The sequence below is a fragment of the Ambystoma mexicanum genome, chromosome 12 (assembly GCF_040938575.1).
Source record: "Ambystoma mexicanum isolate Mex_15411 chromosome 12, UKY_AmexF1_1, whole genome shotgun sequence".
In the NCBI taxonomy this organism is placed as follows: Eukaryota; Metazoa; Chordata; class Amphibia; order Caudata; family Ambystomatidae; genus Ambystoma; species Ambystoma mexicanum.
In genome coordinates, this window is record NC_090936.1 from 1,097,094,494 (window position 1) to 1,097,107,060 (window position 12,567).

General features: G+C 51.3%; 1 protein-coding gene across 1 annotated transcript in view; it reads right to left on the reverse strand.

Moving 5' to 3' along the window:
- Positions 1-11,165: 11,165 nt before the first annotated feature.
- Positions 11,166-12,567, reverse strand: part of ANKRD16 (ankyrin repeat domain 16) — a 472,159-nt gene continuing 470,757 nt past the window's right edge. The window contains exon 8 of the mRNA XM_069629652.1: positions 11,166-11,353. Within this exon, the coding sequence (XP_069485753.1) occupies positions 11,193-11,353 (161 nt within the window). The 3' untranslated portion in view covers positions 11,166-11,192. The remainder of the gene's footprint in view (positions 11,354-12,567) is intronic.

Sequence of the window (12,567 nt, forward strand, 5' to 3'; positions counted from 1 at the left end):
TGGAAACCCCAAATGAAGCGAGTAACAGATAGACTAGCGTCAGTCGAAGAAACAAAGCTCACACAACAAATTAGGGTAGTGAAAAAACACAGGCCGCTTTATTTTTCTTGCAAGAGAAAAGGCCAGATGCATCTTGACCGAACAGGAAATACCGGAACAAGTTGTCCCACCCTTCAGATGACCCACATACATAGGTCACTAGTTAGGTGACAAATTTCAAACTACCGTTGAGAACATTCCACAACTATACTCTAGGCCTTGCTACCAGTGAAGGGAAACCCCTTCTCCCCTCCAAATACATTAAAAACTCTCATGACACGAGGCTGTCGTTGATGCAAATATCCAGGTGATCTATGTAAGGAAGGCATGGTATCAAAGCAAGACAGAAACAAGTGATCCCAGTTCAAGTGTGTTTATTAAACTTTAAAAACCGTTTAATCTAAACCTAAATCTAAGATGGGAGCAAGCTACAACCATCAAATAATAATAATACCGTCCTAGTGGAGTCTAGTCAAATAAAAATGGGCTATACTAAAAAAAGCTATTGCCAATCCTTACCGCTATGCTACAAAATAGCATGGGATAATGTTCACAAGAAAAGAAAGAAGTGTTCACAAAATGATAAGTCAGAATGTTATGGCCGGGGGTCTCCCTTCCCCACGATTTTTGACATGGGGCAAGGCGGAACATTTGAGCAAAGCATACTCCTGTGGTTCTCCGGCACAAAGTTACCTTTGCTTTTGGTAACCTTTACGTCAGGCGATTACTCTTCACCCGTTGATCCAACTCAGCCGGGCTCCGATCCTTCTTTCAGCGTTAGCCTCTCAAAGCACTTGCCAATTTAAACAGAGGCCTCCAAAGGGTGATTACGTCACGCTGGGTCACTCTGTTATTCTATGGAAAGTGTGTGCTTCACAATATAACAGTTCGCACAGCGGTTCACTCAGCCAGGCGCAAACACCCGTTTCTAAAAATTATTTCATAATCTCATCAGAAAGCAGGGGTTCCCTTCCCCTAACTACCCTCTGTCGTGTTCACATTTGCCACAGTTCAACAAAAAGTCCTTCTAGACCCCTTAGGTTCTTCCCTTTACCCAAGTCTGGGTCTCAGCCCCCAGTCAGGCTTTCCCTTAAGCCCCCAGTCAGGCTCTCTCTAAAGCACACAGTTAGGCTTTCTCTACATCCACAAGGGGGATGTTTCAAAGAGGTTAGGGTCTTACCTCCTGCCCCTCGTGGACATGGGTTTGCCTGTCTGGCCTCAGGGGATGAGTTTAGCTGTAGGTACTGCCAGGAAACCCCAGCTGAACCTGGTCTTGCCTTCTGGAAGTACAGCTCCCTCCTCCACACTGCAGTCTCCTCTCAAATAGCAGGGCCAGTGTTTGGGCGGTTTTCTCCTCTTCCAGGGCTTCTGCAGCTCACTACTGCTTTCTCCTTCTCCGGCACGTGGCAGCATCCCTGACTCGCTCAAAGTCGTCTCTCCTGCTCCACCTTTTATACTTCCTGGGAGTAGTGATTGGATTCTGGGAAGTATGGTTGTGAAAGGAGGCCTGACTTTGCCTGGCCTCGTTACTGGGACAGTCTGATCCAGAAAGGCGGAAGTCTATCTTCTGTGTCCATGGTTCTCGGTAATCCTCATCCTCCCAATCTCTCTCCTCCTCGCCCCAGCGGTTTTAGGGAAAAACAGTGTGGGGGTTATGGGAGTTGTAGTTTTCACGAAGAATACTGTAAAAACCATGTGGGTTTTCATCAGGGTGAAGAGATAAACTGTAGTGTTGTGTACAAATGGGTTGTTGTAGAGCACAAGGTGACATATGTAGTTTCCTTCTCCCGGTTCTCCTATGATTTGTGTCCGGTTTGGTATCTGTTGGAATTGGGGGGCGGGGTAACAGTATGGGTTCTGAAATTATGTATGGTAACAGAGGGAATGTCAGATAGGGAGGTGTTAATCCATTGTTGATTACGGTCAGTTGTCTGTGAGAAAGTGTCTGAGTTGGGAAAGGGGGGCGGGGGGCTTGCCCCGGGTTCCCCTTTCCAGATGATCCCCCCCTCGCATGTCCACCCCCAGAGTTGTGATCTGAGAGCTCCAGCCCTTCCCCGGCCACCTGAATAAGGGATTCTTGGGGTCTACTTGGGAGAATACCCTCAGGTTTTTCACGTATATCACGTGACAAGTTGCTTCTGTGTGCTTCCCTCCAAGGAGCTATACTCCCCACTCCCCATATTTCTTAAAATTATCTTTTGTGTTAGCTGAACAAAACAAGTTCCATCAGTCATGTGGTCAACCATTAACCTGACTTGAGAAAGTGCCAGACAGAAGTTTTGTGAATATAATCTGTGCATGACCAAAAGCGAATTCAGGAGAAAACAACCTTTGCCAACATCAAAGTCAATAATATCTAACAAGAATAAAGTATGCTGCAAAAGAATATGTGATAGATGAAGTAAAGGAAAAGGCACTGCGATTGCGAACAGACCACAAGGCATCCGTCAAAACACAGTGGCAATAGTATATGCTGTCTCTTTAGGAGTGTATTTTCCCTGGCAACAGAGTCACAGAGGACGTCTCATCATCTGCTAAAATCAAGTAAAGAACTTGTTATGGACGTAAAACATCCTAGCACAAAGAATTCATCGAAGGACGCGTTTCTGGTGCTAATGCCCAAGACCAGTGTGGATTACACTAGACATTGGGGTAAGGACATTGGGTAATCTTGGCTTTATCCCCTTGAACTTAATTTGATCTATTCCTCCCCCCTGACGCTGTTACCCGAGAATCTCTTATGTTGGTTAGGTCCTCTTGGTGCCGGAGCAGTTTTTATCACCTTACCCTTACCATACAACTCTGCATAGGGTTAAAGAGGACCCATAACTTTGTTTGGAGAAATCGATCCCAGTACTGCAGAGTAGTTGTAGGACAACCATTGGGAAAAATCCACTTTAGGATCCTGGGTTGCACTTCTAATCACAGTTTATCAAGTACAGTCACATAGGTCCTCCTGAGTTTATAGAGACCCCCCTGTTTGGCTTCAGCACCTCTTCCCTTCCAAAAAGGCAATTCTCTTGTCTTGGATCAACCCTTTCCATACCACTCTCACACTTTACTATGAATACAAGCTATCATATTTCAGTTGTAACGTGTGCGAGAAGATTTAAGCATTGCATCCATCTCCCTTTAAATACTCCATCTGCTTTACCAGTGCAATCAACAATGGCGTTATAAGTGATGTCACTGATGACAAGTGTGATGTCATCTGTGCTGTCGGTGTGCTGGGTTCGGAGTTTAGGTGGGGTAGCTCCCACATTTCTGGCATTGTAGTATTGATTTGAATCAATTTAACAGTCTCTTAACTATGTCACATCCATCATCAATTTCTTTTTTGAACTTTGGTTTTATTAACATTTTCATAAACAAACTTTGGGGCACCAAACGCATTCACATGAAATGAAGAAACAGGCCCGACGGCCATCGGCCTCCCACCCCCCTAAAAAAAAAAAAAAAAAAAAAAAAAACCCACATCTTTGAAAAACGAGCTTTCTTAGTCTGCAGCTTGGAAGCAAGCTTGAGCGTTGACTTCTAGTTAGGCTGTTTTCCGTCTGCCGGTTCCCGGGCCCTGGGCACCCACACCCTTCCCAGTTCCTTGATACGGATCAATGGACATCCCATCCCCAAATCTGTTGCACCCCGTACCAGTTCGCTTGGAAGGAGGCCGAGTCATTGTTCACCATTGCCGTCAGTTTGTCCATCAAGAACATGTTTTTGACCTTCTGTAGCCATTCCACCTTGGAGGGAGTTTCTGGGCTCTTCCACTTTTGGGCGAGGGCGACCCTGCCCGCTCGTAGCATTGTTTCCCACATTCTAGGGTACCTCATTGTGTCCGTGTCCTCTGGGGGGAGGCCCAGCAGCATGGTCAGAGGGTTCAGGGGGAGCACTTCCTCCGAGATTTCAGCGATCCAGCCCCTTACCTCCTCCCAATATACCTGTACCTTCGGACAGTGCCACCACATGTGTGCCCTCGAACCAACCTGGTCGCAACCCCTTGGGCATGCTGGGGAAACACCTGGGAACATTTTTGACAACTTTGCAGGGTCTCTGTGCCATCCCTGGAGGATTTTAAGATTATGTTCCATATCCGCGGTAAATAAATTCCTGTGGATGGCTATTTTAAAGATCCTGGACCAGGCGTCCTCCGAGATCTCTTCCCCTGCCAACTCGTTCCAAAAACAGCGGAACCGCCTCCTCTCCCCCAAATTGACAGTGTTCAAAATTTTATACACCCCTGAAACCGCCCCCTTCCTAGAAGACGCTGTATCAAGAAATTTCTCAAAGGGGGTCAGGTGTCTCTTCAAGTCTTGGCCCCAGGCCTGGTCACATAGGATGCCCTTCAAGCGGAGATATTCGAAGATGGATAGTGACCCCTGACCACGAGTGTCCCTCAATTCCTCGTACGTTAGGAATTCTCCCTCCCTGAACATCTGCCCTGCCCATTCCATCCCCGAGTCGGACCAGGACTGTGCACAGCGGAACCCCCTGCTGCCCAGCTTGAGGGGTTGGCTCCATAGAGAGGACATTGGGGACGGCCATGACGTTAAGTGTGCTGTCTGGGGGCCCTCCCGCCAGATTGCCCATAGAACGCCTAATGTCGGGTGGGACTTCAGTCTGTTCGGGATAAATTTTCGCGGGGCCCATAAAGGTCCCGGACCTTTAGTGGATGGGTATCCATGTCTTCCAGATAGGACCAGTATGTGCCCAGCCCCTCTTTCATATGCTCCAGGAGGACACGTAACTGGGCGGCGCGATAGTAGAGTTGGAAATCTGGCAACCCGAACCCTCCCTCCTCCCTGGGTAAAGTCAGGACAGTTTTTGCGGTTCTCGGTGTCCTACCCTGCCATATAAACTCGCGGACCGTGTTTTGGAGGACCCTGAAGGTCTGGTCAGGGACGACCGCGGGAAGAGAGGTAAAGAGATGCAACAACCGTGGAAGAATGTTCATCTTGACTGCTGTCATGCGGCCGTACCAGGACAGGATCATGGAGCCCCATCTCCTCAGGTCTGCCGTGATCCCCACCATCACGGGGTCGTAATTAATAGGGGCAAGATTGGAAAGGTCCCTGGGGAGGAGAACACCTAGGTATCGGATGGCGGTTTACCCCACTGTTATCCCCTCCAACCTGTCCAGGGAGTCCAAACCTGGGTCTAGTGTTCTCATGGGGAGGAGGACCGATTTGGATGCGTTAATTTTGAGCCCTGAGAAGCACCCAAATGTGGCCATCAGAGACAAGAGGGGGGGGAGCGAAAGCCGCGGGTCTACCAGGTAGGCCAGGATATCATTTGCGAACAGGGATAGCTTAAATTCCACCTCACCTCTCTTGATCCCCTTGATATCTCTATGAGCTCTGATTGCGATGGCCAGGGGCTCCATTGCCAGAATGTAAATTAAGGGGGAAAGCGGACATCCCTGCCTGGTTCCCTGCGAGAGGGAGAACGGATCCGATAGCCTGCCGTTCACCTGAACCCTAGCCTTCGGGGCCCTGTATAGTGCAGCCACCCAGTCCCGGATTTGAGGCCCAAAGCCCATTCTCTGGAGGGTGAGTGCCAAAAATCTCCATTCATCCTGTCGAACGCCTTTTCAGAGTCCAAGGATAGGACGCTCGCATTAAGGTCCGCCCTCTGTGCATGGTGGATCAGATCTATAGTTTTTCGAATGTTGTCTGAGCCCTGACGACCCCCTAAGAAACCCACTTGGTCTCCGCGGACCAGCTTCGGCAGGACCCCCTCTATCCGCCTCCCAATCACCTTGGCCAGGATCTTCACATCAGTATTCAACAGAGAAATCGGGCGGTAGGAGGTACACTCTGAGGGGTCCCTACCGTCCTTGGGGAGCACCACTATGATCGCCTCCATCATGGAGTCCGGGAGAAAGCCTCCCTCCAGCACTGCGTTGAACACCTTTACCAGATACGGGGCCAGGGTAGAACGGAACCTTTTGTAGAAGGCTACTGAGTAGCCATCTTCACCTGGTGAGGTACCCCCCTTCATGCCGCTAATCACTCGCTCCACCTCATCCTCGGTCACCGGGCCCTCCAGCCCCGCCGCCATTTCCCTGGAAAGGGCTGGGATCTGTATAGAATCTAGGAACCCCTCGATTTCCTCCTCATCCCCATTATATTCGGACGAGTATAGTTTTTCATAATATCTGCGGAATGCCTCTCCTATGTGGGATGCATCATGGCCTAATTTCCCCTCCTCATTTTTAACTGCTCTCACCATTTTACTCCTCTGGACCTCTCGCAGCTTCCAGGCTAAGATCCTGTCCGCCCTGTCCCCCTTCTCATAGTACCTCTGTCTGACCAGCTGGAGACTTCTTTCGGTTTTTTGGAGGAGGAGTTCCTTCAACTGGAGCCTGTAGTTGGCCAGGGCGGCCATCCTGTCGCCATCTAGGGGCTCCGCAGGGGAGCCCCCTGGTTGAAATTGGGCAATTTTCTCCCTCAGGCGCCTTTCCTGGACGGCCCTTACCCTCTTTTCCCATGCTCCTATTTTGATCAGGACTCCTCGCAAGGTGGCCCTGAAGGCGTCCCAAAGGGTGTGTAGTCCTACCTCCCCATTGTTGTTAAACTCAAAGAATTCAGTGATGGCCTCTAATATCTCCTGCGCTAGAACCTCATCTTTTGTAGAAAGTCACTGCACTTCCATCTCCCCCCGCGGTCACTCAGCCCTTCCCTCGCTATCGTAATCCTGACTAGGTCGTGGTCAGACCAGGGGACCGGCTCAACCCTGTAGCCAGATATAGATGGGAACAGGGATTCGTCCACCAAGATGTAATCTATTCTGGAAAACGATGTGTGGATTGCTGAATAGTACGTAAAGGAGGGGGTCTCGGATCTGGGGGTTGGGATCGTGTCTACCAAGCCTAATTCCGAATTGACCCTCTGGAAAGTTCGGGCCATGATTTCGTCTGCTGCCCTAGGGATCTGGGGGCCTGTTCTTTTCCTGTCCCGGATTGGGTCCAGGACCATATTAAAATCCCCACCCACCACCACCGTGCTGTGAACAAACAGCTTTAGTTTATCCCTCATCTCCTCCCAGAACTGAGCTTGGCCTTCGTTTGGACCGTAGATGACCGCCAGGGTGAGTGGGGCCCCCTGCAGGGTTCCCCGGACTAGCAGGTATCGGCCCCCCGGGTCTTTCAGTATGGTTTCTTTTTTGAAGTTGACTCCTCTAGCTAGTAGTATAGCCACTCCTCGTTTCTTGCCCTTGTGGGAAGCGCTGAAGACCTCCCCGATCCCACCTCCCCTCAATTTGGGTTCCTTCCCCAGAGGCCAGTGGGTCTCTTGCAAGAAGAGGATGTCGAGCTTGGCTCTTCGGAACTCCCTACTAACCAGGGATCTTTTTGTGGGAGAATTTAAGCCCCGAACATTGAGGGAGCCCACACCCAGGGCAGGCAGACCCTCAGCCATAATTTAAGAAATCTTCCCTTACGATCAACGACTCAGTGGTGCTCATTCCCGAATGCTCCTTGAATTGTGCTCTGAACTCCCCTCTTCCCCCCACCCTTCCCACCCCGGCAGGCATGAAACGAAACCCCAACTGCCCCCCAACCCCAACTCCAAACTGAACCCCCTCAACTTTCGTGTACCCCACCGCCCCCCTCCCCGGCGTCCAGCCAAATAGTTCTGCCAGCACTGGCTTTTGGCCGAACCACCAACCTGCCCCCTGCGGCCAGGCTAATCGCCCATGAAGCTATTCCTCTTGAGCCCCCCCAACCCTCCCACGGCTGCATTCCTTTTTATGAGACCCATATACTTGCTGTTCGTGGGGATGCAGTTAAAGAGTGAACCTCCGACTCCTCCGAGTGCCATTTTGGATCATAACAGGTCGAGTCCGTTCTCAGTCCTCGGAATCGTTCCGCCCGCCTTCTTTTGCTGGCGATGGGGTGTTCATTTTCCTGAATTTGCGCGTCCCGGTTCTCTTTCTCCTGTCCCTCGACGGGCCGGGGTCACCGGGTCCGCCTCCCCCCGGGCCCGATGGGCCCCTCCGGGGGCTCGTGTCCACCACGTATTCCTGGATCGCACCACGGATGTCTCCTTCTGTAATCAGGGTCGATCTTTGGCCCATGTATTCGAATGTCAGGGAGAAGGGATAGCCCCATCTGTAGCGTATCCCTTTATCCTTTAGCAGCGGCGTGAGGGGGCGGCACATTCTCCGCTTAGCCAATGTGTATGCGGAGAGGTCCTGGTATATGGAAATCTGGGCATTATTATAGGTGATTTCTCGGGCCTTCCTGGCCTCCTCCAGCACTTTAGTCTTTTCGGAGTAGTAGTGGAATCGGGCCAGGATCGAACGGGGGCCCCCCGCCCTGTGCACTCTGTCGAACGTAGGCTCTGTAGTCATCTCCTCCACAAACAGGAGAGTGATGATGTCCCGCACCGCTCTGGTGACGTCCCTCTCCGTTTCCCCCTCCATTTCGGGCACTCCGAAAATCCTGAGGTTGTTCCTCCTCTCCCTGTTTTCGAAATCGTCCATCTGGCGGGCTCTCTCCTCGTCCCTCTTTTCGAGGGCTTCTAGCCTCATGTTGAGTTGAATCTCTTGGGGTGCCGAGGTTGTTTGCTGCATCTCGACCTGGTGCAATCTGTCTTCGATATTTTCCACCCTTTGGTCAATTTTTTCAAACTTCTGTGCAATGTCGGTGCGCATGTCTCTGATTTCTTGTATGATTGAGGCAAAGCCCTTTCCATGGCTGAGGAGGAGGGGGCTGAGTCTTCCGACTGGGCCATGGTTCTTTTCCGACTTGTGCCTTCGTCGCCTTTTTTGCCCTCCTGGAAGCGATATACCTGCAAGGACTCCCGCCAGCTCATCGGGTGTCTTCCCGTAGTCCACTGTCTGGGCCTCAATGTGCCTGGCGGGGGGGTGAGGCTGTTCTCCTGGGGACGTCCGCGGGGGGGCCCCCGGGACCAAGGGACCGCCCAACGGGGCAGACCCGTCCCGGGCCGGCACCAGCCGGGGTTGTAGAGTGTTGCACGTTGTAGGGGGGGCGGGCACACGCCCCACCGTCACCTGGTGGGGGCCTCACACCCCTTCCAAACTCCTCGTGGGGGGTCGGGGCCTTTGCTGGATACCCCTTGGAAGGACGTCGGGAGCCCTGTAGCCCGTAGGGCTAGTGTCGAGGATATCTTTGAGTCAGCAGGGGGGGGAAGGGCGTTCCAGGACCAGTGGTGGCCTGGCTGTTTGTCCGTGTCCTTTTGTTTTGTTTCTTTCTTCTCTCTTCTCTTCTTACTTGTTTTTTTTCCCCTTTCTTTTCCCTTCTTTTCTCTTTCTCCTCTTTTTTTCTCTTTTTTACCCTTTTTTTCTTTCTTCCCTCCCCTTTCCCCTCTTCCCTTTTGATTCCCCCTCCTGGGGGTGGGGGTGGAGGGGCACCCCCGGGCAGGCACACGCCCCACCTGCGACCAGCGGGGGCCTCACACCCAAGTGACCCCTTGTCCGTTGGTGTTATTGTGTTGGGGGGGGTGGGTGGAAGGCCGTGCCTCCGGCGTGCTCCGGGGGTCCGCACGTCCGCGGGGAGCGGTCCCTGGGCCTCCCCCGGCTCTGCTGCCTCACCTCTGCCGTTGGGCTGTGGCTGCCTGCGTCCGAAGATCCAGGGGGGAGAGGGGGCCCTCCACCCCCGGCCCACGCCGTCTGCCTCGATCACTCCTCGTGGGCGGGGGGGGGGGCGCCGGTCCCCAGAGCCCGCCTCAGGCCCCCGGGCTCCGGGCGGGTCACGCCGTTTCTCCTCGGGGGCGAGCCTCCCGGATGTGACCAGCCGGGCCAGGGAGAAGCGCGCGGTGTGGCGGTGGAGCGACCCCGGGCCGCGGCGGTGTCCCTGGGCCAATGCCGACCCGTTCCCCGCCTCTGGTCGGGGAAAAGGGTAGTCGAGGGTCCGGGCTATGGGCCTGCCAGGCCGCGGGAAGGATCCGCCTCTCCTCCTGCTCCGCGGCCTTCCAAGCCGCGCTCCTCACCCGGTGCGGGGAGTCCCGGGTCCGGTTCCTCCGTCTCCCGGGGGTCTCGAAGGCCGCTCCTTCGCCCAGGAGGTGCTCGGGGGGGGCGCCCGGTGGAATCGCTGGAGTGGGCCCGCCTGGGTGGCTGGGGGGGGGGCTCAATCCCTTGCCAAAGCCCAGCCACAGCGGGAGCTCCGCACTCAGGCAGCCATTGCCTGTGCGCCCCCTGGTGGCCTCTCCATCATCAATTTCACCTACAACGCTGTAGTCAATCATGGAGTGACACCTCTGCCACCTGCTGGCTATTGATAGGTTTCTGAATGCAGCCAACCTGGAGCTATTCCATATTATAAAGAATATGTGGGATGCAGACATTCCCCAGAAAAGACAGTTATTGGCAATACAATGATATGGAAAAATTATGTTATAAGTATTATTTAGCAGTGAGATGATAGGCGACACCAGCAAGGACATTTTTTTTAAAAATCACTTTAAACGCTATATATGGAACGCATATCGCCATAAAAATAATTCACGTTGGAGAAAAGAGTCCGATCCCTTTTTCATGCATGCTCAACAAACAAACAATTACATTAAGTTAGAGATGGGGTATGCTGCAGTATTCATAATGCATTTTAAGGTAACAGGCTGGAATTGAGGTAGGGATTTCGTGTGCATTTGGAAAAGCATTATCAGCCTCGATTGCAACCATTAACATACGCTCCTAGAGATGCACAGGGCCCCCTTTTACCACTGCTATAAAAGGGGACACAAAAGGGCGTTCCTCTTAGGTCTCGGGATTCAAGAGAAAGTGAAACATTCCGTGAGCGTGAAAGCACCTGATGAAGTCAGCATCTATTCACTTATGTGAAGAAAAGGTTGAGGTAAATAAAGTAGGCCGTGGCCTACTTCTGTGAGCCAGCACAGGGACACCTTATTGGTTGATAAATGCCTCACTTACAAACGATTATCTGTGATACTCCTGAGGACAGAACCCTAAAAAACAAAGGACCAGAGACCCACATAATTTCTCAGGTTTCTGCTGAGTGGCATAAAACCCTGCATAAAATATCCACGTAACTAAATACATATGAATGTAAAAGCAGAAATAACCCACATCAAACCCTGGCCTAAGCTTTATGTTCCCGTCCTCCTCACAATTTAACACATATGCAAATTATAACACATGAACATCTCTGTGTGCATTCTTTTATTTGTATGGTTTTATACATCTGCAGCCAGGTCCTTGAAGAGCTGCTGGATCTCAGGTTTCCGAGCAAGTTTCTGTGCCATTGTTCCATCCGCATCCGGCGAGTCCACTAACCCCGCCTGCAGGAGAAGCTGGATGCACGGTATATGCTGCCCCGCACATGCCATGTGGAGAACTGTTCAAAAAGAGAGGAGTTCAAAACATAACTTCATTAAGGAATTTGAGTGTCTCCGTACAGTGTGAACTAAACTAATCTGGGACAAAATATTATCAAAGTTGGAGAACAATACATGCAGACTATTAAACAGTATGAATCCACAAAAGATGAATAAAACAAAAACAGATATGGAATAAGTTACTTACCTGTAACTCCTGTTCTCCAGCATTTGTATCTTACATGGATTCACATGCTCATGAATATTCCCCAGTCATCAGGCCGGGAATGTTCTGTAATATTTAAGCAGTTTCGCTTTAAAGCTGAAACTGCTCGTTACTTCTATAGCCTATTGCTGCCACTTTGGGTCATACTGCCCCAACCAATGACATTCAACCCCCTTAGCTGCACTTCTGAAGGCCATCTTCAGATTTTGTTTTGCACGTAAAGTTGCAGTAGGAACCAAGAAGAGCAATATAGGGGAAGGAGGGAGGGCTTGCATGTGAATCCATGTAAGATACCAATGCTGGAGAGCAGGAGTTACAGGTAAGTTACTTATTCCTTCTCCAGCATTCGATCTTACGTAGATTCACATGTTCATGAATACGATTACAGAGCAATTAGACTTGCCCCATGAACACAATCTCCTCAACAATACAGGTTGCGTAGCACTGCCTGGCCGACACCGGACTCTTCCTGGAATCCCTGACGGTGCAGTAGAATCTGGTGAAGGGTTGGGTAGACCTCCATGTAGCAGCTCTGCAGAAAGGGAACACCAGACTGGAATGCTGTGGTCGATGCCATGGCTCTGGTGGAGTGGGCTCTAGGCCTCCCTGGTAATGGTCTATTGTCCATCCAACGGCAATGCATGATACAGCCAGAGAGCCACCTGCAGATGGAAGCCTTCGACAGGGCCTTTCCTTGTCCTGCAAGTCCAAATGTAACAAAAAGCTCAGAAGTCATTCGAAAAGCTTGGGTGCATGCAACACAAAACTTCATTGCATGCAATATGTTCAATGAATGCAAAGACCTCTCCGCAGGTGAAGCAGGATTGGTGAAGAAAATTGGTAAAACCAAAGGCTTGTTCAAGTGAAAGCCCGATGTGACCTTTGGCATGAACAATGTACGTAGAACCACCTTGGATTGATGAAAGGATATTACGGTGGCTTGCATGAGAGAGCTCGAATCTCCCCAACGCGCCTGGCAGAGGTGATTACCACTAGAAAGGCAGTCTT